Source organism: Emericellopsis atlantica (genome assembly GCF_019669845.1).
Source record: "Emericellopsis atlantica unplaced genomic scaffold F5Z01scaffold_5, whole genome shotgun sequence".
Classification (NCBI taxonomy): domain Eukaryota; kingdom Fungi; phylum Ascomycota; class Sordariomycetes; order Hypocreales; family Bionectriaceae; genus Emericellopsis; species Emericellopsis atlantica.
The window spans coordinates 40,081-64,932 of record NW_025764707.1 but is presented as its reverse complement, the minus strand read 5'-3'; the positions used below and the strand labels follow the sequence as shown (position 1 = coordinate 64,932).

At 55.9% G+C, this 24,852-nt stretch overlaps 11 protein-coding genes across 11 annotated transcripts; 7 read left to right on the top strand and 4 right to left on the bottom strand.

Annotated features, from left to right (window-relative positions):
- The first annotated feature begins 17 nt into the window (after positions 1-17).
- Positions 18-1,318, top strand: F5Z01DRAFT_442486 (uncharacterized protein). Its single transcript, XM_046259785.1, has one exon. The coding sequence runs from the start codon at positions 223-225 to the stop codon at positions 1,207-1,209; it is 987 nt and encodes a 328-aa protein (XP_046120880.1). The 5' UTR covers positions 18-222; the 3' UTR covers positions 1,210-1,318.
- Positions 1,251-3,244, bottom strand: F5Z01DRAFT_442480 (uncharacterized protein). Its single transcript, XM_046259784.1, has 2 exons — positions 1,814-3,244; positions 1,251-1,758 (listed from the first exon to the last, which is right to left on the bottom strand). Exons 1-2 carry the CDS (start codon positions 2,982-2,984, stop codon positions 1,292-1,294), a joined length of 1,638 nt encoding a protein of 545 aa, XP_046120879.1. The 5' UTR covers positions 2,985-3,244; the 3' UTR covers positions 1,251-1,291.
- Positions 3,245-4,905: 1,661 nt separating this feature from the next.
- F5Z01DRAFT_633727 (uncharacterized protein) lies at positions 4,906-6,247 on the bottom strand (the record flags this gene model as incomplete). Its single annotated transcript, XM_046261981.1, has 2 exons — positions 4,906-6,035; positions 6,088-6,247. 2 exons carry the CDS (start codon positions 6,245-6,247, stop codon positions 4,906-4,908), a joined length of 1,290 nt encoding a protein of 429 aa, XP_046120878.1.
- A 620-nt stretch (positions 6,248-6,867) lies between these two features.
- F5Z01DRAFT_442454 (major facilitator superfamily domain-containing protein) lies at positions 6,868-8,774 on the bottom strand. The gene is made up of 4 exons (XM_046259783.1): positions 8,233-8,774; positions 7,967-8,179; positions 7,059-7,917; positions 6,868-7,005 (listed from the first exon to the last, which is right to left on the bottom strand). Exons 1-4 carry the CDS (start codon positions 8,494-8,496, stop codon positions 6,884-6,886), a joined length of 1,458 nt encoding a protein of 485 aa, XP_046120877.1. The 5' UTR covers positions 8,497-8,774; the 3' UTR covers positions 6,868-6,883.
- A 786-nt stretch (positions 8,775-9,560) lies between these two features.
- Positions 9,561-10,506, top strand: F5Z01DRAFT_671402 (uncharacterized protein; the record flags this gene model as incomplete). Its single annotated transcript, XM_046264697.1, has 3 exons — positions 9,561-9,731; positions 9,794-10,059; positions 10,119-10,506. The coding sequence occupies 3 exons, from the start codon at positions 9,561-9,563 to the stop codon at positions 10,504-10,506; spliced, it is 825 nt and encodes a 274-aa protein (XP_046120876.1).
- A 443-nt stretch (positions 10,507-10,949) lies between these two features.
- Positions 10,950-11,159, top strand: F5Z01DRAFT_671401 (uncharacterized protein; the record flags this gene model as incomplete). The annotated part of the gene is made up of 2 exons (XM_046264696.1): positions 10,950-11,044; positions 11,096-11,159. The coding sequence occupies 2 exons, from the start codon at positions 10,950-10,952 to the stop codon at positions 11,157-11,159; spliced, it is 159 nt and encodes a 52-aa protein (XP_046120875.1).
- A 24-nt stretch (positions 11,160-11,183) lies between these two features.
- F5Z01DRAFT_671400 (uncharacterized protein) lies at positions 11,184-13,171 on the top strand (the record flags this gene model as incomplete). Its single annotated transcript, XM_046264695.1, has 7 exons — positions 11,184-11,675; positions 11,733-11,777; positions 11,832-12,139; positions 12,190-12,292; positions 12,342-12,448; positions 12,503-12,728; positions 12,779-13,171. The coding sequence occupies 7 exons, from the start codon at positions 11,184-11,186 to the stop codon at positions 13,169-13,171; spliced, it is 1,674 nt and encodes a 557-aa protein (XP_046120874.1).
- Positions 13,172-13,515: 344 nt separating this feature from the next.
- On the top strand, positions 13,516-15,048 carry F5Z01DRAFT_442150 (uncharacterized protein). Its single transcript, XM_046259781.1, has 3 exons — positions 13,516-13,670; positions 13,734-14,578; positions 14,640-15,048. The coding sequence occupies exons 1-3, from the start codon at positions 13,598-13,600 to the stop codon at positions 14,931-14,933; spliced, it is 1,212 nt and encodes a 403-aa protein (XP_046120873.1). The 5' UTR covers positions 13,516-13,597; the 3' UTR covers positions 14,934-15,048.
- A 1,023-nt stretch (positions 15,049-16,071) lies between these two features.
- Positions 16,072-16,901, top strand: F5Z01DRAFT_671398 (uncharacterized protein; the record flags this gene model as incomplete). Its single annotated transcript, XM_046264694.1, has 2 exons — positions 16,072-16,399; positions 16,471-16,901. 2 exons carry the CDS (start codon positions 16,072-16,074, stop codon positions 16,899-16,901), a joined length of 759 nt encoding a protein of 252 aa, XP_046120872.1.
- Positions 16,902-17,324: 423 nt separating this feature from the next.
- Positions 17,325-20,335, bottom strand: F5Z01DRAFT_442441 (putative cell wall proline rich protein). Its single transcript, XM_046259782.1, has 2 exons — position 20,335; positions 17,325-20,268 (listed from the first exon to the last, which is right to left on the bottom strand). Exon 2 carries the CDS (start codon positions 20,061-20,063, stop codon positions 17,397-17,399), a length of 2,667 nt encoding a protein of 888 aa, XP_046120871.1. The 5' UTR covers positions 20,064-20,268; position 20,335; the 3' UTR covers positions 17,325-17,396.
- A 3,088-nt stretch (positions 20,336-23,423) lies between these two features.
- F5Z01DRAFT_647140 (nucleolar protein CgrA) lies at positions 23,424-24,424 on the top strand. The gene is made up of 3 exons (XM_046262962.1): positions 23,424-23,621; positions 23,687-23,832; positions 23,891-24,424. Exons 1-3 carry the CDS (start codon positions 23,546-23,548, stop codon positions 24,029-24,031), a joined length of 363 nt encoding a protein of 120 aa, XP_046120870.1. The 5' UTR covers positions 23,424-23,545; the 3' UTR covers positions 24,032-24,424.
- Positions 24,425-24,852: the final 428 nt, after the last annotated feature.

The following is a 24,852-nucleotide window of genomic DNA, read 5'->3' as shown; positions in this document are numbered from 1 at the left end:
ATTGGTTCAATGATAGTGTCCAGCGCCGAAATGACAGTGAGGTGTGGAGCAGCAGGCTCAAACTAAATATCAGTGATCGGACCATCCATGGCGACGCGATCTATCACCCGTGCATTCACGTTACTCATCGCGCACGCAAAACTCGGCGACGATCGAGCTCGAGCACAACTGTCAAGCTAATTTCACTCATATCGGCGTAAGCCTCATTCACGCATTTGCACCATGAGCGCAAGCTACGGCAACGGCGCAAATGCGCCTGAAGAAGAAGAGGACGACGACTACATGAACATGACCTTTGACGATCCCACACCCAAGCAAGAGACCTCTCTCCAGCGCACGCAACGGCTCAAGGCTGAATCGCGCGCGCGGGGTATCATCAAATCCAAGGCTGAACGCGCTGAGGAGGAGGCGGCTGCGCGGGAAAAGGCACTGTCGACGTCACTGCTGGAAGACCCCAAGGCCAAGAAGAGCAAAGGTCTCGCCATGATGGCAAAGATGGGCTTTGCAGGGGGCGGTCTAGGAAAGAAAGGCGAGGACGGCACTACGATAGGCAGAGCTGAGCCTATCAAGGTGGACGTCAAGGAGGACCGGGGCGGCATTGGTATGGACAATGAGAAGAAGAGGAAGCTGCAAGAGGCTGTGGCCGAGCGGGATATCAAGACCGTCAAGATGGATCCAGACGAGTATCGGGACCGAGTCCGGAAAGAGAGGGAAGACGCCAGACTCGAGAAGCAGCTGCACGCAGCGCAGCGCATGGCAGAGCTTTTGGACGAGGAGAAGAGCGTAGCGCCAAATCAAGAGGGAGAAACACAGCCAAAAGTCACGCCCATGTCGGCGCGGCCACTCAAGTCAATCTCGGTGCTGTATCGTGGCCTCACTCGCCATCGCTTGGAGCAGGAGCGGGATCGTCGGATGCGCCATGATCTGGAGCTGTCGCTATCACGACTACCCACGTACGAAGACGAGGATGAAGATGAGGACGACAAGAAGGCTCTGGGGAAGAAACAGACGACATATACGGAGATTGAAGACCTTGATGAAGAGGATACCGAACTGGAAGATTTCGATTCTCTAGAGGTCGGTGAGCGCCTGCGTCAGTTGCTCGAGTACCTGCGCTCCCAGCATCTCTATTGCTTCTGGTGCAAGACCGCCTACCCGGACTCGGAGATGGATGGCTGCCCAGGACTGACAGAGGAGGACCACGACTGATCGATGCTACAATGAGATTCCAGCTAGCCAGCAAACCTCTGCACCCGCATGATATTCCAACCCATCGCAATATTCAGCAATATCAAGCAATCATGACCCGAGCCTTACAGACAACCATGACCTGCGCAAAGTTATCCTCCAGACCATCGGCACCGCCGCATTTTACCAAGTACGGACTTTGGACAAACCACAGACCGCGCTCCTCTGGTGGCCTGAACATCAAAGTGGATATGATTTCCATCGTGTTCGGGTCCGCTGCCTGGCGCCTCTTGCGAGGTTGAAATTGATCAGAGCAGACGCAGAAGATGGCTCTCGATTTCCGCAAAACAGTCCATAGCTCCACGGCCATGCGAGTGATGTCGAGCATGCTCTTGCGTAGGCCTCGTACATAGTCGGGCTCACAGAACATCGAGAGGTCACTCGCCAAGCCGTCTGCAAACTCTGCGATAGCTTCGCGCGAGGGGGGGCAAAGACGATCCATCTCGTGCGCCAACCACGACTTCATTTTGCTGTATTGCTTGCGGTTTGAAGCGTTCTCCAACGCCTCAACTTCATATTGCGTCAGCTTAGATCCACGTCGGCATGATGGGGTCCAGAGACGTACTGGAGAGAGAATGATTGAAGGAAGCATAATCTTGGGCCATTCCATCGCGCCAAATCTCCTGGTCGGGGCCGAAAATTCCTTGCACAAGACGGTCCCAAACGAAGCGCCGAATCATCCCACGTTTCTTGGCGATCTTCTTGTTCTCCAAAGAGCAATAGTCGACGATATGACCCATGGCTTCTGCATGGACAGTGTGCGCCGCGAGTGTCTCCTGAAGGTTCAGGTCTTCGCGCATCCAGGCGGTCACGCCATGAATACCAGACGCGAGCCTTGTCCATCGGCCCATAATCCAATCGTCTGTGACCTTGTCATACTGCTGGGCGTCCTCCTGAACTTGCTGCCGCAAATCGCTATACTCGGCAAAAAGCTTGTCCTTTGACTCGGCGACGTTTCGATAGTGCTCGGTGGCCCGAGACACTTTCTCTTCCAATCTCTTCACCTCTTCCTCCAATGTGTTTATCTTCTCATCTTTGGCTCCCGTCTCCCTGCGAAGCGTCGTCTGTGCAGATAAGAGGTCTCGGAGACAGGCTGAGAGCTGATCATCCCCTGAGGGTGGTTGAGGCGGTGACGACACGGCTGGTGCTATTATTGCCGAGTGGTCGCTCGATGATACGTTTGAGCGACGCCTCTTGCTAGGACTATGGCTCGTTTCCAAGCTCTCGGGCGAATGTCGTTTCTTGGATGGACTGCGCAGCGTGATCCTGGCCCGCCTGGCGGGCGCATCAGATCCAGACCCAGTCAAGCTCTCGATACGCTCGCGAGTATGAGCTTTTGATGGTCGACGCTTCATGGCCGGTTGTTTTGTCTTGGCTGGCTGCTTCGTCACGGTTGCCTTTCGTTGAGTTGCTTGGTTTGCATTTCCCCTCTTCTGCTCGGGGCAGTAATTAGCCTTTGCAGACGCCGTGTCGTCTTCCGATGCTGTGTCAATGTCGGAAGATTCAGTTCCCCGAAACTCTTCATCAGGATGGCCACCCATCGTGAACAGATTTGGGTCCGCATTACATTGGCTGAGAGGCTGGGGATCCGAGAGCTCGGAGCTCATCGACTCAGATCGCGCGTACTGCTGGGGCGAGGGAGCCGCGCTGTCGGGGATATATGTCACGTTCTCACCGCTTGCCACACCTGCTTGCTCTTCTTCTTCTACCTTCGCCGATACAGAGGCCGTGGACATCGTGAGGGATGGGGTAGCGCGCGTTGATTCTTCTCGATGGCACCGGTGGATAGTCTGTGGGGATGTAAAGTGAAAAGAAAAAGGGCGCCGAAAGGGCAGTGAGAAGGCGTGTTGGATTCAGACGAAGATCACGGGTAGTGCGTAGAAAGAAGAGGGAATGGCGCCCATTTCAATGCGATGTCACTTTCACGACAGCGCTCATCAGCTGAAGTGGGTGGGTAATCTGACAATGCCAGGCTTCTACAGACCTCTCATTAAGGTGAGCCCTTGTCTGCCTTGCTGGCACCGAGGAGTTTGCTTTCTTTGGCTGGGGTTTCTTTGTTGATAGTTAATAATAGTCGCACAAACAACATTCTTGTGACGGGCACACTCGCGAGGACTGCACATCTTAGCCATACCTTATGTAGAGGTGAATTCTTCCACTCGTTAATGAAGCCTCCTTGAGGAATTATCTCGCATTATCATTCTGGTGTCGTCTGTAGTATATGGCCCGGCAGCAGTCGTTCTGCACGTCGTTCTCATGCCGTTCACTTATTGCTTGTCATCCGCGAACATCAACAGCCCGCTGAAATGGCGCTGCGCTGTCAAGAGATGGTCCGTCAGAAAGTTGAGCATGGAAATTGTCTAGCAGTCCAAATGTGCATTGACTCTAAGGGAAGTGGCATACTTGGATTCAAAAGCAACAACGATGCGTCTAGAGCGAATAATATATACTAGACAGACCCAAGCCATTGCACAAGCTTCACGGCGGACAATGCGACAATACCGGGACAACGCGCGTAGTGCAACTGTCCAAGATGATCGGTGCGACAAGGGCAGGGCTGCGCGTCGAAACATAAATGCTGAGGAATATAACGAGCTTGTAACATTAAAAACAGGCCTTCTGCATGAGGTAAAAAGCGAACCTGGGGTCCAAAAAGACAAAAAAAGATAGCAATTCTACGTTTCGATCGTAGGACTGATTTGTTAGTTGATGATTCGAACTGAGAGGCACTGGATGTGCTTACCCTCCGGGTTATGAGCCCGGCTGGGATGAGTTAGCGTGAATTCTCGAATTGAGTTTAGACAATCACATACCGCGCTTCCACTGCGCCAAATTGCTTTTGACTCGTTGAAAACATATCCAATACTTGAGGTATATATCCTACTGCGTACCCTCCGTGGCATTTGACGCCTGACGGCGCCGCAACTGGATCTAGTCTTGCGGCGCTGCATCTACCACTTTTCTGCACAGTGACGAAGGTGTATTACCAGTATACACCGGGCCTTTGAATTTGCGTCTTCCACCTATTGCCTGTGAGTAGTCCCACACAGGAGCAGCTTACGGGTTCGTGCTACCCGACGGACGAGGCACCTTGCTGCTCACAGGATGCCGTCAGTCTCGACAAAGTGAATCGCAAGTGTGAATCGCGAGTGTGCACCGCGAGTATGACTCGCGAGTGTGAGTTTCGAGTGTGAGTCGCGAGTCGCGAGTCATGAGTGTGCGTCGCAAGTGTGCGCCGCGAGTGTGAGTCGCAAGTGCGAGTCGCAAGCAGGTTCAAAAGCCTGTGCTGGACCAGGTCATTGACTTATTACGATGGTCGCTGGTGCCATATGGCTCGGGCCACCCGTGGGAGTCGGGACGTAGTCACTGGTGTGTGTACGACTACGGACGGATGCTCTGTGAATCTCAGAATGCATATTTCGTAGTCGCAGGGACATATATGAACACTTCTTCGATCTGCGATAAGTTGAAAAGCGTTCTTGTGATCACGCTGGACCCGTGTCGAGTGCACGACGCTCGTTATATCGGACATTTACTTCCGTAGACTCGTAGGCGACGCTTGGTATTATGTTCAAGTTTCACTTCGGTCCTAGTAGAACAGGCGAAAGGCTGGAGTTTGATATTATGATATTCGTTTCGTTCCTTCGAGGTTTCGAATCACCGCAGCTCGCGGCTCATCAAGGGAAGTTCTTCATCGATTCCAGTCCCCGTCACAGTATCAGGATTAACTCTAAAGCCATTTCGATCGCCAGTCCAGTCAGTATAAACAACCCCAGCTAAGTCCCCCGACTTTCCACCGCTGATTAGCCTCCACAGATCGACCAAGCGCTTCTTCTTAAGGTTCGGAGAGCTGTCGTAGTGAGTCGTGGCACTTGCGATTGCGCCCAGGTCGAAAACTCCATATCTAATACCATTCGCTAAGACGGGATAATCAGACATGGATTCGGGGAACGCCCGCGGAACCACGCAGATAAGCCTGCTAGCGATATTCGGATACTTTTCGTTTAGGTACGATATGCTTTCCGGGTGCGTCGTCAAGCCGTCGATTCCAATAGACAAGATCTTAACTCGAGTGCCGGGTCGACGGTTCGCGGCCTCTAGTAACCGCAAAATTTCTTGTAAATAAGCTTCTTTACTGCTTAAATCCACACAGCTTGATGTTTTGACTCTTGTGTGAACAATCGTCAGCGCTGTGTCGTCTGGAGACAGCCGGATCCAGGCATTGGCGGCCGCTTTCCCTCGCTGTATCATTCCCTCGCGACCATAAGTCGGACTCACTCCCGAGGAACGCACAACGGAAATCACGATTCGATTCCATTGAGGCGGAATGTCGACGGGGTTGCATTGGAGAATCTTTCCGTATAGCATACACCATGTCAAACCGACTTTGTTTGGTATCGTTCGATCGTTCGTGGGCTTTTTCGACGTCTTCAGATGCGCCCAGCCGGCTTTCCAGTGCCCATTGGGCGTCCATACTTCGGGATATAGCTTATTCAATGCTTTGTTAGATAGCTGTTTCCAGAGATTCACAAGAACGTCATCCGTGGGCAGGCCCGTAGTAGGCAGTTCGGGCGTCCGAGGATCCAACTCGACGATAACTAAACGCTGCGTTCCGCCGAGATTCGGACTGTCGTACAGGTCTAATACTGTATCTTCGATTCGCATGGGAATGCTTATCTCACTCCGTCTTTCTGATATCGACGGGTTTATATATCCACGAGACTTTTGTCCTTCCTCAGTGTCGTGGGTTTCGGATAATATTCGTTTCCTCGGTATAACTAGAGACACTATCGAACGGGTTACTTTCAGTTTCGAGTATTCGGTTTAATTCGAACTTACTCGACTGTGACTGAACTTGGAATCGCAGCTGCTGGCGGTCCGAAATTGGTATGCTTGTGAGATCAATCGAAAGGTTGAGAGTGTCCTTGTCGTACGAGCTGTCGACGGAAGACAATTCCACGAGTTGTCGCAGAAGCTCAGACAGCGATAGTTTCGCCATGTCGATCGTACATTCGCAAATAGCGTACGGTTGTAAGGACAGTTAACAGTCGGGGCACAACGATTCAACAGCTTGACGACGGAAGAAGAAAGATTGCGGTTCCGCCACTACCATAAGGTAGTAGCGGGATCGTTTTTCTTTTTAATTTTGCCATCATTCAGGGTGGTGCGTGCCTGGCCTTGAGGGGGGAAAGAGCGGCCTCCATATCGGTGGAGGGTACGCCTGATGTAGAGCGCGACACCAACAATCTACAAAAGACAGCATGTGAGCACAGCATCCGTCGGCTCATTGATTTCGACTCTGACTTCATCCCATCAACGATCCTTAACTTAGCTCTTGTCTGGTAAAGTCCAAATTCGAGACGCCGTTAGCTGCTGCTTTCATGGGAACCGAGCAGACAGCTCCAAAGCTCATGTGCGGCGTCCGTAACGGTGAGCTGACGTTCTCAGACTACAAGAGAACCTCGGCTTTTTTTTCCAAGGTCTCATATAACGCAGGGCTGGATAAAGACCAGACATTCGCAAGACAACGATCCTCTGGATGTTCGCTGCCTAAGACCGAACCCCAAGGACAAGGTGGATACACAGCAACTTTCGACACTTGACATCTACATGTCTCATCTGCCCTCGTCTGCCCTCAGGGCGTTGCAGGCACTGGGGGAAGCTTCCTAAGCCGCCATCCTCCGCCCCAACCGACCCATCGGGATTCTCTGGGACCGCGCGCGAGCGCAAAGAGTATCGCAAGGCAGGTAAATCCGACTGCAGACACGTCAGCACTCTCGTTCATCAGCACCGAGTCCCTAGTACCGTACTGCTGCAGCCGCCGCTGTACCGCCAACCTCCCGCAGCATAGAGCCGATTACCGACGGCTGTGCCCGTCAGCTGGCCCGCAAACGCGCACGCCATGTAGGCCGTGTTGACGCGGTTCCTAGCCTTGGGGTTGATGGAGAAGATGGACGAGCGGTTGGCGACTTGGGCGATCTGAACCCCGACGTCGATGCCAATGGCCTGCAGGATGGGCCCTGCGACGGTAAAGGTGCCGGTGAATGTGCCAAAAATGATGCCGGCCAGCATGACCATCTGGCCCAGGAGGATGGAGAACAGGGGCACGAAGCGGTCAATGATGCGGCCGTACAGGGGGATACACACCAATGCTGCGATGTTGAGCAGCGAGAACAGACCCACCACGAGAGACGGATACTCGTATGGTGGCGAGACGAGCAGGAAGGTGACCGTCGTCCAGAACGAGGTGAAGCAGCTGCTCATGGTGAAGGCCATGGCGCACGCCTGGATCAGCACGGGCTCTGTGAACATCATCTTGGGGATCGACCACAGTGCCCTGAGGTAGTGGAGGCTGTCTGGGTTGGTGGCGGGGTAGTCGGGCATGAAGAGGTAGAGCATCAGGCCGAGCACGTACTGCGCTCCGCAGGCGAGGCAGTAAATGTTCCTCCAGGCTGTGTAGTTGGCGACGACGCCGGAGAGCAACCGGGCGACCAGCATCCCCAGGAGCAAGCCGGACGTGACGATGGACAAGTTGGCGCCTTTCCGTTCAGGGGGCGCAAAGTCACCGACGAGAGGGATCATGAGCTGAGGGGTCACTGTTGTTGCGCCGCAGATGAAGGAGATGACACGAAAGGTAGTGAAGGACGTCGTGACGCATAGGGCGATCCACTGGGGTTCGGTCAGCATCACGATCAGATTCTGCGCTGGGAGATGGTACCAATGTGGCTGTCAGTAGAACGAGGGCGAGGATGAAGGCCCGTCGCTCGACCATGTCACCCAGTGGCAGAATGAAGACCAAGCCAGCAGCGTATCCAGCTTGAAGCAGAGTAGGCACTTGAGAGGACTGCTCATATGTGACGTCAAACGTGGCGGCGATTTTGTCTAAAATTGGCTGGTTGTAGTATAAGTTTGCAACGGTGAAGGTGGCAGACTACGACTGTGTAAGCTCATTGCTTGTCTCAGGGGTAAAGGGGTGGGATTCACCAATGCGTACAAGACACACAGGCCAGTGGTGAAGGTGGGCGGTGAATTCATGTTCCATCGGCAGTTGGACGGTGCCAAGAGGCGACGCCAATACGTGTCGTACTTGCTGAGGCCATCGTCTGTGGGAATCTCCTCTTGCATCTGAATGCGGTTGCCGGACAGTGACTTCTTCTCGCTCGCGTCGGCTGGGCCGTCGACAGACGCGTCTGGCACGACGTCGCCCGCAGACGCCTCTCGGCTGGCTGCAGTATCGCGCTCATCCATCCCTCTGGCGCATGTCACGAAATGACAGGCGATGCTGGGCCAGATTTGAGTTCACAGACATGGCGCGAGCTACATGTAGCCGGGCGTTGATGTTGATCAGTGGCGAGCAGCGAGATCGGGATGGATGACCCCGGTATTGTGCTCGCGAGGCGGCGAGGCCCGCGCGAGTGCCTGAGCGGGTTCCGTCTTCGGGTCCCATTGGAGATTAGGAAAATTATAATTTACTGCCATTGGCGGGGGTTTTGTCCGGAATTAACAAGTATTCGGCAGTCGGTGATAGATACGCACTGACAATGAGCACTAATATCGACAGTTTGACTCGGGCTTGTGGCATGTATTACGTAGGCCTAGAGGGTAGTATTAACTGGACGACATCGCGAATTACAGGTTATTTTTACGTTCCGCCTGTTCCATTTGGTCGACACTGACGCAAACATTCATTTTTGAGTCTTATCTTAAGCGTGCTTTCCGAATCTCGTCCTTTGTGCGATGATATACAGGGTAAGTCGCGTTACAAAGAGGCCGTCGTGATTCAAGTCCAATTTCACCAAACTCCAACTCCAATGGACTGGATCTTGGCATTGAGGCTGGCCCGCGACATTGCCTGCGAGGACATGGCGCTAACTGCTTCTGAATCCAATGACCACTAACCGCTTGGCGCAGCGTCTTGCCAAGCGACATCCTTGTCTGCCTGGGCGTAGGGCGGCGCAGCTGTGACGGAAGCTGAAAAAATCACAGTCATCTCGCACTTTTGCGGCTGACCAGCGCTCATGCGTGTGTGTCTTTTGGAGATCTGCAACTGATTCTGCCTTGCGGCTCCTCACGGTCTTTACAGTTTTGCCTCTCCTTTTCTAATCGCGCGCTGGCTCTTCAAGCCAACAACTTGACTCTTGCGCGTCGAACATTGCTCTGATAGCATCGCGCACCGCGTTTGTCCTGGTGCCCCCTTTCGCTCGTTCACGATGGATCCGTCACAGCAGCCTCAACAGGCGCAGTTTTCGCAATACCAGCAGCAGCAACAGCAACAGTACCAACAATACCAACCAGCCGTGAAAGGCGACAACATGAAGCCGCCGCCGCCCCATGTCTCGCCCCGGAGCATGTGGCTCTCCAAGGTCATCTTCCGCATCCTGTCTGCCATCTTCTCGATTGTCCTCATCGGCCTCTCGGCCTACATTGGCACCAGATGGGGTGGTGATTATTACTACGGCCCACTGGTCATCATGCTGCCCCCAGTACGTTCTGCGCTCCCCTGGCGAGTCTGTTCGAGCTACCTGCTAATTGCGTGGAACATTAGGCTTGTGTTGGCCTCATCTGGGATCTGGCCGAGATGGTCGCTGTTCTCGTGCGCGGTGGCCACCGCGGTACGCATCCCGGGGCCGTCGTCGCCATGGACCTGCTCCTCTGGCTCGGGTTCATCGTGGCCGTCGTCTTTTATGCGCTGTACTACCTGGGCGACATCTACTACTACGGCAGCTACTGGTTCGAGGACGAGTCCTTAAGCGAGATTGGCAAAACCATCATCATAAGCCGTGTCATGATCGCCTTGGGCAGCATCGAAGTGTGAGTGAATTTGTTGGTCGGTAGAACCATGGGCGCAGCGACTGACATGTAGCATACAGTGCCATCCACCTCCTCCTCTTCATCTTTGGCTGCTACGAGACGAGCATCCGCAACCGCAGGACGCCGCCTGTCGTGTACATCCCAGGTCCCATGGGCTACGGTATGCCACCGACGAGTCAGCAACCCCAGCACTTCAGCCAGTACGGCGCCCACGCACCGGGCCAGCCCATCATGCTGCCTGTCGGCCAGGCGCCTCCCGCTGGCTACGTGGCATACTCCTACGGACCTCAGGACGGTCGTGCCAGCCAGCAGTACGACGCGTCGACTGTCTCTCCTCCGCCACAGGAGCCGTCGCCCGTCCACACGGCCTACACGCCGGCACATGGTGACTGGAGGAACTCGTACCAACCGGCCCAGGCGTCGGGTCAGCCCAACGTCGGCGCATAAATACTGCAAGATTTGTTTGCTGTAGACTTATTATAATAATGCCATGTATTTGCTAGCTTTCTGTATGATATCGTGCTTTCAAGAGCGTTCAGAGTGAGGAAGCAGGCAGGTATGTGTGTTTGCCCGTCCTGCTCTGCTTGGACACAACATGAAGGGGGACGCATTCAGTCACTGCATCTCACGTTGGGCTCGCGACAATGGAGTTCATCTGTTCTTGTCATGCCTCACTTTCTCTCACTTTGGTCTTCGTAGAGCCAACAATGGTCATCTGGCGTGGTTTCATTTCACGCCTCTTGTTCTCACCTTCTCTTCTCCTCGCCTTTCTCTTCTCTTCCTCGTCTTTTCCACCATCTGCACCCCGTGGTCTACGCTATTTCTACTCTCTCATCGATCAGTGAACCCTACAATAACTCCTTTATACCATCGCCATCTTACGCTTCACTATGCCTGCCAAGGATCGACCTCAGCGCTCGGCGACGGCCAAGGGCATCAAGAAGAATAAGACAACTCTCGTGGTGGGACTTGACTTTGGCACGACGTAGGACCCCCTCGAAATGGAATCTTCTCACCGCTGACTGACTCATTGCAGTTTCTCTGGCGTTGCGTACGCCCTCTCGACAAATCCTGAGAAGATAAGCATCGTATCGCGCTAGAAGGGCGAGCTGTATTATCAGACCATGGACAAGCAAAAGGTGCCCAGCGTCATTGCGTACGACAAGTCTGGTCAGCCCGCCGCCTGGGGCTACGAGATTCGGTACTCGCACACGCCGCTGAAGTGGCTCAAACTACTCCTCGTGGAGGAGGACGAACTTCCACCACACCTATCCAGCTCGGCCGAATATAAGTCATTGAAGAAGCAGGTTAAGGCGCTGCGCAAGAGTCCCGTAACTATCATCGGCGACTATCTTCGGCTCCTCTGGGCTCACGCCTGGAGCCAGATCAAGGTGTCTGAAGGGGAGTCGTTTGTGGAGGCCTGCAAACTCAAGATCGTCGTTACCCTGCCTGCCATTTGGTCCCCGTGCGCGCAGCAGCGCATGCGCGAGGCACTCCAGGTGGCAGGAATTGCTGGCCGCGCCGATGACCACCACGTGTCCCTTGACTTTGTGTCGGAACCCGAGGCCGCTATCCTCGCTTCACTAAAGAGCATGGGAAGCCGTGAGGATGTTGAGGTTGGCCGAGGACCTAACTATGTTCGTGTCTGGTGCAGATCGCTGATCGATATATAGGACGGCGATCACTTTGTTATCTGCGATGCAGGCGGAGGTACAGTTGTACGTGCTTATCCATCCACTCTATAGCCGCGAACCCTGCCTGACCCGAAGCAGGACTTGATCACATACGTGATTGAAAGTCAGGATCCCCTTATCGTCAAGGAGAGTGTCCGAGGCTCTGGACTGGTCTGCGGCTCCGTGCACCTTGACGAAGGCTTCGCGAAGCTCCTAAAGACTGTCGTGGGACGAGATGTCTATAAGAAAATGCAAGGGCCTGGCTTACACGAATTCATGAACCTGCACTGGGAGAACGGTCTCAAGGTGCAGTATTTCGGTCGCGATACACCACCGTACCCTCTCACGCTGCCCTACTCGGGATCAGAGAGCGAGGGCTTCCGCTCGCCTGAGATTCAGATCCAAGGGTAACTAGCGTCCTTGAAGCACAGCGACGTATATGACTAAAGAGATTTAGGTATGACCTTGAGCCAATCTACACAAGAATCTTCGAAAAGGTGGCCCGTCTCGTTCAGGGGCAGATTAACAAGGTGGTCGAGGAGTACGACGAGACCCCCAAGGTAAGTGGTCCCGGAAAGTTCCAAGACGCAGCTACTCATGGTATTGTAGTTCCTAATTCTCGTGGGAGGATTTGGCCAGAGCGAGTACCTTGGCAAATGCCTGAAGGATCAAGTTCGCGATATCCCTGAATTCATCCAGGACGCAGGCGAGCGGCCGTACGTCAAGAGCCTCCCCTTTTTTGGGTTGAACCTACTAACGCGCACAAATAGCTGGACTGCCGTCTGCCGGGGCGCCGTCGTCAAGGGCCTAGCCGAGTGCAGTGACTCGTCGGACCTCGCCATCATTGTCAACTCGCGCGTTGCTCGTGTCAACTGGGGCACGGTGACCAACATCTCCCCCTTTGAGAACGACATCCACGACCCCCGGGATAGGGAATGGTGCCCAGTAGAACAAGAGTGGCAGGCCAAGGATCAGGTCAAGTGGTTCATCACGATTGTAAGAGCCTCGACACCCTCCTGTAGCTTTGCACTACTGACTTCCCCAAGGGACATCCTATCGAGGCGGACCGCCCCATCGTCCATCCTTGCTGGCAAGCGCTAACCGGGGCGGATGAGGATATCGTCACGGAAATTGTGTATTCCTACAAAATGCTCGAGTTCAAGGACCCAAGGGCGGACGTGACGCGCCGTGATAGCTCGGTGAAGACCCTATGCGAGATACGGTGGAAGAACCTGCTGGAGAAGTACCAGAAGCTGCCCGAGATGCAGACGACGACGGGCCAAAGCTTCCGCAGGCTGGAGTACGATGTGCACCTCACCACGCAAGGTGTCTCTCTGGACTTTATCGTGTACCATGAACATGAGGTTATGGGGCAGGGCAATGTCTCTTTGAATTTTGACGGCGTGGGGCTTGCGGTGAAGGATGAGGAGGGGGCATAGACTGGCTTACAATGGATAGATCCTGGGATTGGTCAGAGATATTGGATTTTATGACTGTGTGCACTCGCTATACGACAGGCAGTCCATCATTTGATGCCATGGCGGTTTGGGTGCTTGGCATGGGTCGGCATCGGCCTCGACATCAACGCGCATTGCGAAGTTGATTGTACAATACCCGCTAGTCTAGTAAATACCGTCAATCAATTCGACGTGCTGGAATGGACAAAAAGGTGCTTGGCTGGACAGGGGCGAACTTTAAGTGAAGTCAGGTATACCTATGTAAGGTACCTTAGAGCAAGGGGCCACCTGTCGTCTGTGTGGTGGAGGGATAATAAGGAGGGACCCTGAATCTCAGAAAATGAAATCTGGTCGCATCTCTTCCAACCCTCCCTTCTCAGTCCGTCGACCACCTCGCATGCCGCCACCATGAAGGTCGTCTACTTTCTTCTCGGGCTGCTCGCCCTCATCAGCCCCGTGCTCGGTGCCTGGAGCAAAGAAGGTGATTACTGCTCCCATACCTCCTCGAGCGACGTGCCAGAGAATCATCGTACTGACACGCCAGACCGTGAAATCTTCCGCATCCGCGACGAAATCTCCGCGCACGAGACGGACCAGGCGGCCACCTTTTACGACATTCTCGGCATCAAGCAGTCGGCCTCGATCGACGACATTACAAAGGCGTACCGCCTCAAGACGCGCTCGCTGCACCCGGACAAGGTCAAGCAGAACCTGCGGGCCGAGAGCAAGAAGAACCCCGGCCAAAAGGCGCCCACGCAGTCGCAGATCAACGCTGCTGTCAAGGAGGCCTCGGCCGCCCAGGCCCGCCTCTCCCTCATCGCCAACATCCTCCGCAGCGAGGGTCGCGACCGCTACGACCACTTCCTCGCCAACGGCTTCCCCCTCTGGAAGGGCACCGACTACTACTACAACCGCTACCGCCCCGGTCTCGGCACCGTCTTGACCGGCGTCTTTCTCCTCGGCGGCGGCCTCGTCCACTACATCATCCTCTACATGGGCTGGAAGAAGCAAAAGGAGTTTGTCGAGCGCTACGTCAAGTTTGCCCGCGACACGGCCTGGGGCGCGGCGGGCGTGCCCGTCGTCGAGACCCCCGTCGTACCCACGCCACCCCCCGAGGATGAGGCCGAGGGCGAGGACGGTCCGCCCCAGCCCATGAACCGCAAGCAGCGCCGCATGCAGGAGAAGGACGCCAAGCGCGAGGGAGCCAAGAAGAGCCGCAAGGCCAAGGGTGCGAGCGCCAATGCCTCGCGCGACGCGTCTCCTGGCCCTACCGGGCGCCGCAAGAGGGTTGTCGCCGAGAACGGCAAGGTCCTTGTCGTGGATGAGCTGGGCGACGTCTACCTCGAGGACGAGGACGAGGAGGGCAACGTGAACGAGTTCCTCCTTGACGTGAGTGCCCCCGCCCCTTACCCAGTATGAGACGCCAGAATTAGCCCACTAACTCCTGCAGCCGAACGAGATTGCCGTGCCAGGGTTCAAGGACACTGCCGTTGTCCGCCTGCCCCTGTGGCTCCTCCGCTCCACGTTTGGACGCCTGCTGCCGCAGTCTGCGCCCGTCATCGAGGAACAGATTGTCGTCGAGGCGGACGAATCGGACGAGCAGTCCGCGGCGCAGCGCACGCCCAGCTCCGACTCGGACTTTGAGATGCTGGACAAGAGCACGGACTCACTGGCCAGGGTGGCCAAAGCCACGGGCGCGCTGTCGGGTGGCAGGGCCAGCAAGAGGAAGAACAAGAAGAGGTAATCGGCAGATGCCGCTGCTGCTGCTGCTGCTGCTGCCTGGGACGCATAACGTTGGGCTCAGCGTCTGTGGAGCAAGCGAGATGCAATGTATGCTGTGGCCTTTTCGAGGCCCGGTCCAGTTGGGCCACGGGTGGATATGATCTCCAGCAAGTTACTCATAGATACAGGCAGGCAAAGACAGGAAAAGGCACAAAAAGGTGTTTTGGATTGAGAATTTGAGTCACTCCAAAGATGACTCCTTGTGTGCTGTGCTGTCAAGTTTGGTACCACCCCAGCGAGCACGTCGTGTCCAGTCGTTGCATCGTCGTCCATTGCTTCGTACAACCAAGTACCCATCTCGAATTGAATGGCCAGCGTGCCACGACGACTGTCCTTGACCGAGGACGAGTACCGACATATAATAAATGATAAATAAGAACATGTAGCACATCTCACACAGAGGAACAGACGCCACGATCATACTTTATTCAAAGTGCATACACGATCTAAACCCCTGCAGCCGCCCCTCGCGCTGCTGCTTCTCCTCCTCCTCCTCCCCTCCGCCGCGTCCAGTCTCCTCCCCAAGCTCCAATAACCCCTGAGGAGCAGCCTCAACGCGCGAGTCTCGACTTCTCGAGCAGCCATCAGGCAACGCTAAGCCGGACGATCCCTGCAGCTGGCAGCCCAGGTGGAGGTTGCCGGCTCCCGCATCCCAGCCTCCGAATTTACGGTGAGCGAGACTGCGAGTGAGCGTCTCTCCACTCGCCTCTCGATAACCAATCCATCTTCCGCTGGCTGCTCTGCATTGCTTGCTTGCTTGCTCGCATCTGCATCTACGTACTGTACTCCGTACGTCTGCGTCTGCGTCTGCATCGTGTGCTTTCCCGACGCAGCAGAAGATTTTTGCCCCGTCCTCGTTCGATTCGTCAATTGATCCACGGCAATCGAGACCGAACATCCAGTCCAGGCCTCATTAAAACCATTGCGCTGCTTGCATTGATCGCATTGATAACAAGCCCAGCATAGCCAGGACCACCACCACCACCCCACAGGCCACAAAGACCCCTCGCTCCACCTGTTCATCATCACGGTCCTGTCCCTCCATCGCCTACGCAGCACCTCCAACGACAAGACAGAAACACAACTCTCCCACCAGCGCAATGGGCTTCCTCGACCCATGGGGTGACGGCACCTCCGTCGTGTCAGGCGGCCTCTCCCGTCCTTCCGCCTCCAAGCGTCACCGCTCCCGCTCCCGCCAGCCCACCGAGAAGAGGAAGAAGCGCTCCCGCAGCCGCTCCTCCTCGCGCCATCGCAGCAGCAAGGGCCACCACAGCCACTCGTACGGGCCCGGCGCTGCCCTCGGCGCCGGCCTCTCCAGCTTCTTCGGCAACAATGACTCCCACTACCACAAGCACTCCAAGTCCAGCGCCAGCTTCTTTGGCCTCGGCGCCGACAGGAACACCTCGCGCGGCAGCTTCTTTGGGTCCAGTGCGTCCATCCCTCGCCCCCCCAGCCTGTCGTCCGTGATGAACACAGTCATAAAGCTAACACACCCACAGGCAAACCGTCGTACTACAAACGCTCCTCCCGCCATGGCTTCCTCCACAAGACCTACAAACACCTCAAGCGCCTCCTCCGCGACCTCACCCACTGGGCCAAGCGCCACCCCTGGAAGGTCCTCATCATGGTCCTCATGCCCCTCGTCACCGGCGGCGCCCTGGCCGCCCTCCTCGCCCGCTTCGGCCTGCGCCTGTCGCCCGCCCTCGAGAGGCTTCTCGGCCTCGCCAGCAAGGCCGTCACCGGGGACGCTGGCGGCTTCATGGGCGACGCCGTGCGCTTCGCGGGCGACTCCTTCGGCGGCGGCAAGACCAAGACCACTGTCAGGGTCAATGACGGCGGCAGGGCCACCACCGGATGGGAGCAGTCCTACTCGAGCGGCAATGATGCGCTCAATGGCACCATTGCGGGCGTCGCCAAGATGTTCATCTGACTTTACGTGGTCTGCTGCGGTGTTTTCCCTTGTCATGATCGTATCTTGGGTTTGGCGTTTGGGTTATGATCATCTCCTGCTCGATCGTCGCAGAGCAGTAGGGCTGACGCCTGCTACTGCTCCATCGATCCTTTCTTTCTTTACAATAGCTACGACGAGACGATATAGTACATTATGGGCAAAAGAACTTCAACGAGCATGGCTTCAGGTCCCTGATGTGTCTTGCCACCCACTGTTTGATTCAAAAATCCAACGGCCTAATGCCTTTGTAACTGCTGGTGGATGTCATGATGCTAAATCGTCAAACGCCTGTCCCATGTCCCCGCTATGGCTTTGGTGGGCGTCTCCTTGACCTGTTTGTCGTCACAGGAGAGCGCGCCAGAAGCTGGGCCGTTGTCCGACCCCAAAAAATGTTCTCGCAAATATACAGTGTGACTCCCAGTTCCATATACATTCATCAGACATGTGGTCAATGCCGCCTCAGGCTGGCTTGGCTCACTGTGTTTGGGTACCTTCTTCCTTCGGCTTCCAGAATTGCACAAGGCGACCGAGGCGTTTCGTGCGGCTGCCGCGCGTCTTCTTGGCCTCGCCCTCGGCGTCCATGGGCACTTCCATCGACAGCTTGCTCCTCTCCCCGTGGGAGCTGCTGATCAAACGGCTGAGGCTGACCAGGCTTGATCGGCGACGGCCGAAAGCCGCCGACGACACGGATAGCGGGCGGGGTTCGCGGAGTGTAGGCTGCGACATGCGTGCCTGGGGCGGATACTGACTGTCCCTCGTCATGATGGAGTTGCTCGATGTCAGCGACGGAATGTCGTAGTCCACCGACAGGCGCACTTCTGGACCAGGTTCGCCCATGAGCAGCGACCGGAAGCTGTTGTCCTCGTGCACAGACGACGGCGCCGTTGACAGCCGCTGTGTATCCGCTGACATGGGCGAGCGAGGCGAAGACGAGTAACTCATTGAGTAGGGGCTTGTGGGAACGGCGCTGGGGGCGGGTGGCGCCGGTAGTTGGAACGTGGGCAGCTCCCGGGTCCCGGAAGCCTGCCTTGGCGAAAGACGAGGCGACATGGACGCTTCCGACCCGCCGTCAAATACGTTATGGGTGCGGAAGCGAATGGCGGGCTCCTCCAGAATGACGCTCTCGTGCATCGAGTTCTTGGACCGCTGCGCGCGGATCGACTGCATGCTGGACTGGTCCCTGTCGCTCATCCCGGAGCTCTTGCGGCGAACGCTGCGAGCCGGCTCCTTGGGAGGCTCGGGTGCCACGGCTGGGGGCGTTGCGTCGTTGTCAGATTCTTGCTCCGAAATCGTCGGGGGCTTCGAGTGACGGCTGGCATTGTCGTCCTCCACCTCCTCTTCCTCCTCCTCGAAAACGTCCGCCATGGTGGAGCTGCTCGCAAACCGGTGGATGCTTGACGGGCCCATCTCAAAGGGCGGCAAGTCAGGGGCGGATTCCGCTCTCCTGTGATAGTGCATCCCCGGTCCGCTGAACCCACGCATCCCCTGTGCACTGTGCAGTCGACGTCTGCCGGCATTGCCGGCGGCCCTCTGCGCAGCATCCCACTCGGGATTGTTTCCCAAAGGAGTGTTGAACGGGCCAAGAGCAGCATCGAGGTCAATCATGGGCGACGATATGTCCTCAGCCTTTCGAGATGAAGTCGGTCTGGGAGGCGTGGGCGATTCAGTAATCAAGACGGTAGGCGGGGCTGGTGACGGTTGATCGTCGATATCCATCGCATCATCCTCTTCCTCCAAGGCCACCGCGGAGGCAGGGGGCGTAGGGGGCCGAACAGCATACTTGGACCGTTTATCGTCTTTCTGTTTACGGTGCAGTATGGAGCCTGCCCAACCCTTGACTATCTTTCGCTTCTTGCTCTTCTTCTTGTCAGCCTTGGACCTGTTGTCCTCGGCGGGGGAATCTGAGCCAAGGTCGGATGAGGATGCTCCGGATACGACCCGCGTGGCCGATTCGGCGGAAGAGGCACTATGTGGGCGATTCTTGCTGGGAGGGCCGTGTCCTGCGAAAGCGTCCAGTCCAAAGAAGGTCCACCGCTTGGGCTTGGTCGGGCTCGGTGTTGGCGGCTCTGAGACAGTCCTGGCTGCGAAATCCGCAAGGGCAGGGATGGAATTGCGGCGCCGAGGCGAAATAGTTTGCCCATCTGCTTGGAGTGTAGGAGGGCGCTCGAGGATGGCGCCTGCTGTACTTGGTCGCGAATCAGGATCCTGTGAGGGGCTACGTGATCGTGACGCCGGACTCTCGCGTCCTGTCGGTGAGCTTCCAGGTACGAGTGAGGAATGGCTCCCAGAGACAGTGTGACTGGGTCTGGCGGTGATTGTGCTGGAGGTGTCGGTTGACACCAATGAGAGTGGTCGAGGGATGAACTCGAGAGTGTCGGAAAATCCAACGCGAGCGCGCGATGCTGGCTTGGGAGGTGGCAGGTCGTCCTCCTCTCTGCTCGACGTGTTCTCAGCAGGCGGCTGCTCCAATCGAGGCTCCTCAGCAGGTGGGGGAATGGGCACCGGGGTCCGCTCGAAATCGGTAGGTGAGTTGGGCGCACTGCTTCCCTTGAATGAGAAATCCTGTTGTGGAGGAGGCAGCAGGGACAGGTCGTTTGTTGACAAGGCCGAAGAAACACCACGTCGGTGACCCCTGCGTGGAGGCGCCAGATTCACAGAGGAGCCGAATTCTGACTTGATAGGGCTGGTGCCCATTACGGCAATCGAATTGCCTTCACGAATTCTTCCTCCTACAAACTCGCTGCCCCCTCGCCGATGGCCATGTTTGGGCCTGTCGCCTGATGGCAGAACCCTGGGAGACTGAGGGGACAGAGGCGGGCTCATAGCGGGTGCCATTGGATCGGGCGGCAGTGAGGCTCCCGGGTTGAAGCTAAAGGCTGGCAGCGCAGCGCGACCAGCTGACCTCTCCGTCGCCAGGTGATAAGACTGCGTCGAGTTCTCAATGGCTGACATTGGGCGTCTCCTGGATGTCCTAGCCGGTCTGGCCTGGTCGGTCGTGGTGCCATCGGGGCTCGCAGGCGCAGCTGGAAAGCTGAAGGTGGGATTGGGAGGAGGTGCCTGTCGGTGCCCCAGCTCGGGCGCACCCATATTGTCGATGAGGGGGGCCCTCAGGTTCGGCTCAGGTCCGTATGCTGAAGCCATAATAACCTCCAGCCGAACCGCGGCACAGAACTGCTGGGCGGCTAGGCAGTCGGATCAATCATAAGAATAGGCGGAGGTGATGGCAATGCTCGAGGTCGAGGTCGAGGACTGAGACGACACTAGTCTGCACTGATCGCTTCCTAATTGTGTATCGAGAACAAGAGGGTTCGGGGGGGTTGAATATGCACACTGGTAATTATTTGAGCTGTGATTCATTGTGAGTCTTCTGCTGCAGCACTGCAAGAATGATGGTTCATCTGGGGAGGCGTACCTGAATGGGAGAACAGCGAGACGAACGAGACGGGCATTCAAAAAGCACTGTAGCAGCAAACAAAGGAGCGGACGGCCAAGACCAGCAGACAACTCAAAAGGAGAGAAGGCAGACTGGAATCGCACCAGGCGTTGAAAGCATCAACGGAGAGAAACACGCACGAGCGCGGCGAGGATAGAGGGCCGCGACGTCGACAGGTGAGCGTGAATGCGAGAGGTTGAGAAGAGGAGGAATGAATGTCGGGAGCCAGTCAGTCAACGGAGGCACCGCCAGGCCTGGGGGGGACGATGGGTGGGCGGGCGTGATAAGGAAGGGCGCCTGCCTGGTCAAGACTCAAGAGCGCCCGGAAATGGGAAGTGGACCCCCAGTGGAGCCAGGTCAGTCACTGTGCTCAGCCAGCCCAGACACGAAAGACCGCTGGACGACGCTGGACGCAGAAGCAAAAAGCGGGTTCTTCTGTGGGGGCAGTATCGAAATCCGCTTTTGTTTTCGGTCCCCAAGATCCTTGCTGCACGCTTGGCCCGCCTCGACCGGGGGGGCTCGATGCCTAGCGCTTGTCCCTCGCATCTCGTTAGCGTTGATCACTATTATCCGTGCGTACGACTCGCGAGTGACTGGACTGCCTCGAGCTTCGACTCTCGAGATGGTCGCTCTTTCAATTATTAGGTTGCTCTAGTCGGTGTGTTGAGATTAAGTTTCGCGGCGCGCGCCACATTCTCCCGTCAGCAATCGCTGATCGAAATTGTCCGTCATTTGACAGAAGCAGCCAAGAACGAAGGCTGAGTGATGTGCGCATTCTCTTTGGCGACAGCCACGCCCTAACTTATTACATGTAAGCCTGCGGAATGGCCGGCCTCGATCACCACCACTACGTACGTACAACGGACTGACTGTTCACGGGCCTAGCCAAGGATCGTCTGGAGACTCATCTTCACGGGTCTGCCAGGGCGATTCTGGGCCGACACACTGAGTGACCATGCATGTTGCAGCTCGCCATGAGCCATGGTATCGTATATGTCCCGCACTTTCTCGGCAGCATGACGGTCATTGTCAGCGTTTCTGGGTAATTATTATTAGTGCGTGGATGGATGAAGTCAAGCCAAACGAACTCAGCTCTCGTTGGAACAATAACGCTGGGTGTCGGCAGTGCCCAGACGCTAGGCCGCCGTTGCTTTGACGAGGCTGCCTTCTTATTGGGTGAGGTGAGCGTGCCCAGACCACACTCCAATGTCAGCTGCGCGTGCCTGCATATGCATCTTTTTATGCAGCTCACCATCCTGTCTCTCCCTTCTCCTTGCTTGCACATAAGTTACGCACTTGTGCTGGCCTCTCAGGACTAGCCGAAGGGGGGACGACATGGAGCCACCACCACTGGCCAGTCGAATGACCTGTATTGTTATTGTTCAACAAGGCGGTGGGACAGGCCTCGCCCTATGCGGCCATTGTTGCATTACATATCATCAAGAGAGTGAAGAGAGTGTCTTGCTGCCGCGTTTCGCCCGCCGATCGCTGGTGAAGACATCAGATGCCGACTAACACGGTGCCCGGTGCCCAGTATATGGTTGCTTCATAGGTACGTGTCTGCGAGGCACATAAGTTATTATTGTACGCGAATGGCCGTCGGGTGCGGAGGCTGCCTGTCGATTGAGTAACTTGTTGCCGTCCACGATCGTGGCCATCACATTTCGGTGGTTGTACCTAGCTGATTGCTCATCCGAGACCACAGACATTTATGAGCAATCAACTTTCTATGCTGCGTCATTGCTCCAGGTACCATTATCTAGACCTTAGCAGGCGGTTCTTAAGTACAACGGTTGATCAGGACACTACCTAATCTGGATTATGGGTGAGGCTATGCATCTTGGCACGACCAATACCACTACGGAATTAATGGCTCGTTTCCGACAGATGGCCCCTTTCGGATCTCTCGATGCGCGAGAGACAAACAACACTGTACGTACCTGTAATTAACCACGTAATGCTGCGGGCGGCTCCAAGAAGACCCTGGCAACCGATGGTCCGATGGAAGCAACCGCGTCCACAGTCCACTGTACCTGTCAATTTGCGCCTCCAGTCTTTGGGGACTGGAGCTGGCCCTCGTCATCCAGCCAAGCCCGACGGGACCAACACATGCCCAATGCCGCGCTACGCACGTTCAGAGGCCAGCTCCATGTCCTCGGTCGACTATTATCGCCTCGCCAATGCGAAACACTGTCGAAGGGCGATACGTCGCCTATGCAACTGCGAAAGTGCAATATCCTGCGTCCTAGCCAGCACGCTCCCTTGCATGCACCGCGCGAGTGAAGATTCATGGCCACTGTCTGACACGTTTGTTCACAATCACAAGAGAGACAAGGCTGTTTGAGCTGGGCGAGCTCAGCCAAGGGCCCAAGATGGTTTTAGCGTCAATGAGGTCATCTAACCGCATTCCCGACAATCGTGTGCCGAATACCTCCCATGCATCATGGGTCGCTGTCGCTGAAGAGTGTTGTTGTGGGGGCGGAAACTGAACTTCAACTGAAGACACGCCTATGGGTCATGGCATCTTGTTATTGCTTGGTGGAGTCGAAACTTATTATTAGCTGTGGCCGCCCGCCCTGCGCCGCCTTTATTGTGTTTCTTGTGTCTTGTACATTGCGATAAATCACGATGAACGGCAAATCTCCCTTCCCTGCATCAGTTCATCTCTCTAAGAGCGATTATTAGAACCACGAGTGGACCGAGGAATCTTGAATGTAGATTGAGAAGACGGCCGCAATACATTTCAGCATGCCAATAATAATCACACAAGCTCATGCAAGTTGATTCGCTATGTTGTCCCGTAATTACCTGCCTCAATGGAGGCAGTGGGAATTCAGCGCTTGAGCCAGGAAATTGACGAATTTAGTAGCGCAGCCAGTCACAAGCCCGTCTGAAAGATCGGATTTCAGAATTCGCGTCCTGTCAATGAACTGTGAACTTGAAAAGCGCGTTGTGGAGAATTGGACCCTGAAATTCCAGCCCCCTTTCCGGTCCGGTCATGCGCCACAATTCTCAGACTCTGGCCGGTGTGGGGGAGACGCAGCGCTCACCGCCTGCTAAGTCCCCGCTGATTACTGGCGGGCAGAAAAAAATCCACGAGAGAGACTGGGAATCGGGTGCTTGTCGCATTTCAGCGCACCAGCTGGGTCACTACGTACTACACAGCAACACATTAAAGCCATCCCAGATCATGTCCACCGCCCCGACCACGACGCCAGCGGCTGGCGATACCACGACGAGCAAACCTCTGGGTATGCGCAAGAATGGTATGTGCGCCTTGCTTCAGCCTGCGGTGGGGCTGAGATTGGGGCATTAATTAACACCATCGCAGGCAAGCAATGGCACGAACCCAAGAAGGCCTTCCGTCCGACCCGTGGACTCAAGTCCTACGAGAAGCGAACGCAGGAGCGTGCGCTGATGGCGCAAGTCAAGGCCAAAGAGAAGGAGATGAAGGAGGAGAAGCAGCAGGAGCACAAGGTAAGGACACTTCGACATCTACGATTCGACAAACTCGATTCTGACACTCTTTCCACAGGAACGAGTTGCTGCCATCAAAGAGAAAAGAGAGAGGAAGGCCGAGAAGGAACGATATGAGGAGCTGGAGGCAAGGATGCACAAGAAGAGAGTGGAGAGGCTGAAGAGGAAAGAGAAGCGCAATAAGATGATCAACTCCTGAGGCAAAGTAGTTGGCGAGAAGGAATTTTCCATGCAGGGCGTATTTCGGCTCGCCCATTCGCCTCACGACTCCGATCAGCCACCGACCGGGGCTGGAGCTTCAGCTCTGACCAGAATGTCTCCCGTTGCTCAGGCGCATGGACAATGCCCACGGGAATTACCGACCACGCCCTGGCCGGAAAAGACACGGAACGAAGCCATGATAGATCTCACACTGGGTGGAAACAATGGCGTTGCACAGGCAGGCGTTTGGGTTACTGGCTCTGATTCACACACGATATCATATCTAGCGTTCATACACACGAGTAGCAGGAACCAGCAGCCCACTTGATCGCGACCGTACACAGACATGAATGCAGCTCTCGGACTTACATAGTAACTGTCTCGCATATAATTGTCTTTCACTCACATTGAAAGCGTGAATTAACATTAATTAGATGAATGGCGACACGTGAAAGAGCCGGGTGTCACCATCTGCCGCCCCACATTGCTGCACCCGCCCGCTGGGCCCTGTCTCGGCCTCAGCAAGTCCCGCGCGTGGATCCCTCCGTCACCTTGACTTTTGATCTGCCTTTGAACCAGTGCAAGCGTGCGGCCGGCAGCTCCGGGACGATGGGCACGCCACGCTCACCACCTCCGTCCGCGGGTCCTGCCCTGCCCCCTTCTAGACCCGGCGGACGACACCAGGTCAAACGCTCGTTGACGGAGCTGACATCCGTGAAGCATGGCCCATTAACCGCAGCGACGCACCACATCAGCCGACACTCGATCCATCACCAGCACCATCATCGCCATCAACACGACGAGCGGACGCATGGACGC

Coding starts and splice junctions, on each gene's coding strand:
- F5Z01DRAFT_442480 (XM_046259784.1), bottom strand. CDS start 2,984: ATGTCCACGGCCTCTGTATCGGCGAAGGTAGAAGAAGAAGAGCAAGCA. Junction 1,759..1,813: donor CTTCAATCATTCTCTCTCCA/GTACGTCTCTGG, acceptor CGCAATATGAAG/TTGAGGCGTTGGAGAACGCT.
- F5Z01DRAFT_442150 (XM_046259781.1), top strand. CDS start 13,598: ATGAAGGTCGTCTACTTTCTTCTCGGGCTGCTCGCCCTCATCAGCCCC. Junction 13,671..13,733: donor CGGTGCCTGGAGCAAAGAAG/GTGATTACTGCT, acceptor CTGACACGCCAG/ACCGTGAAATCTTCCGCATC. Junction 14,579..14,639: donor TGAACGAGTTCCTCCTTGAC/GTGAGTGCCCCC, acceptor TAACTCCTGCAG/CCGAACGAGATTGCCGTGCC.
- F5Z01DRAFT_442441 (XM_046259782.1), bottom strand. CDS start 20,063: ATGGCTTCAGCATACGGACCTGAGCCGAACCTGAGGGCCCCCCTCATC.
- F5Z01DRAFT_647140 (XM_046262962.1), top strand. CDS start 23,546: ATGTCCACCGCCCCGACCACGACGCCAGCGGCTGGCGATACCACGACG. Junction 23,622..23,686: donor TCTGGGTATGCGCAAGAATG/GTATGTGCGCCT, acceptor ACACCATCGCAG/GCAAGCAATGGCACGAACCC. Junction 23,833..23,890: donor AGAAGCAGCAGGAGCACAAG/GTAAGGACACTT, acceptor CTCTTTCCACAG/GAACGAGTTGCTGCCATCAA.
- F5Z01DRAFT_442486 (XM_046259785.1), top strand. CDS start 223: ATGAGCGCAAGCTACGGCAACGGCGCAAATGCGCCTGAAGAAGAAGAG.
- F5Z01DRAFT_442454 (XM_046259783.1), bottom strand. CDS start 8,496: ATGGATGAGCGCGATACTGCAGCCAGCCGAGAGGCGTCTGCGGGCGAC. Junction 8,180..8,232: donor TGTGTGTCTTGTACGCATTG/GTGAATCCCACC, acceptor ACACAGTCGTAG/TCTGCCACCTTCACCGTTGC. Junction 7,006..7,058: donor GTACAGCGGCGGCTGCAGCA/GTACGGTACTAG, acceptor ACGTGTCTGCAG/TCGGATTTACCTGCCTTGCG.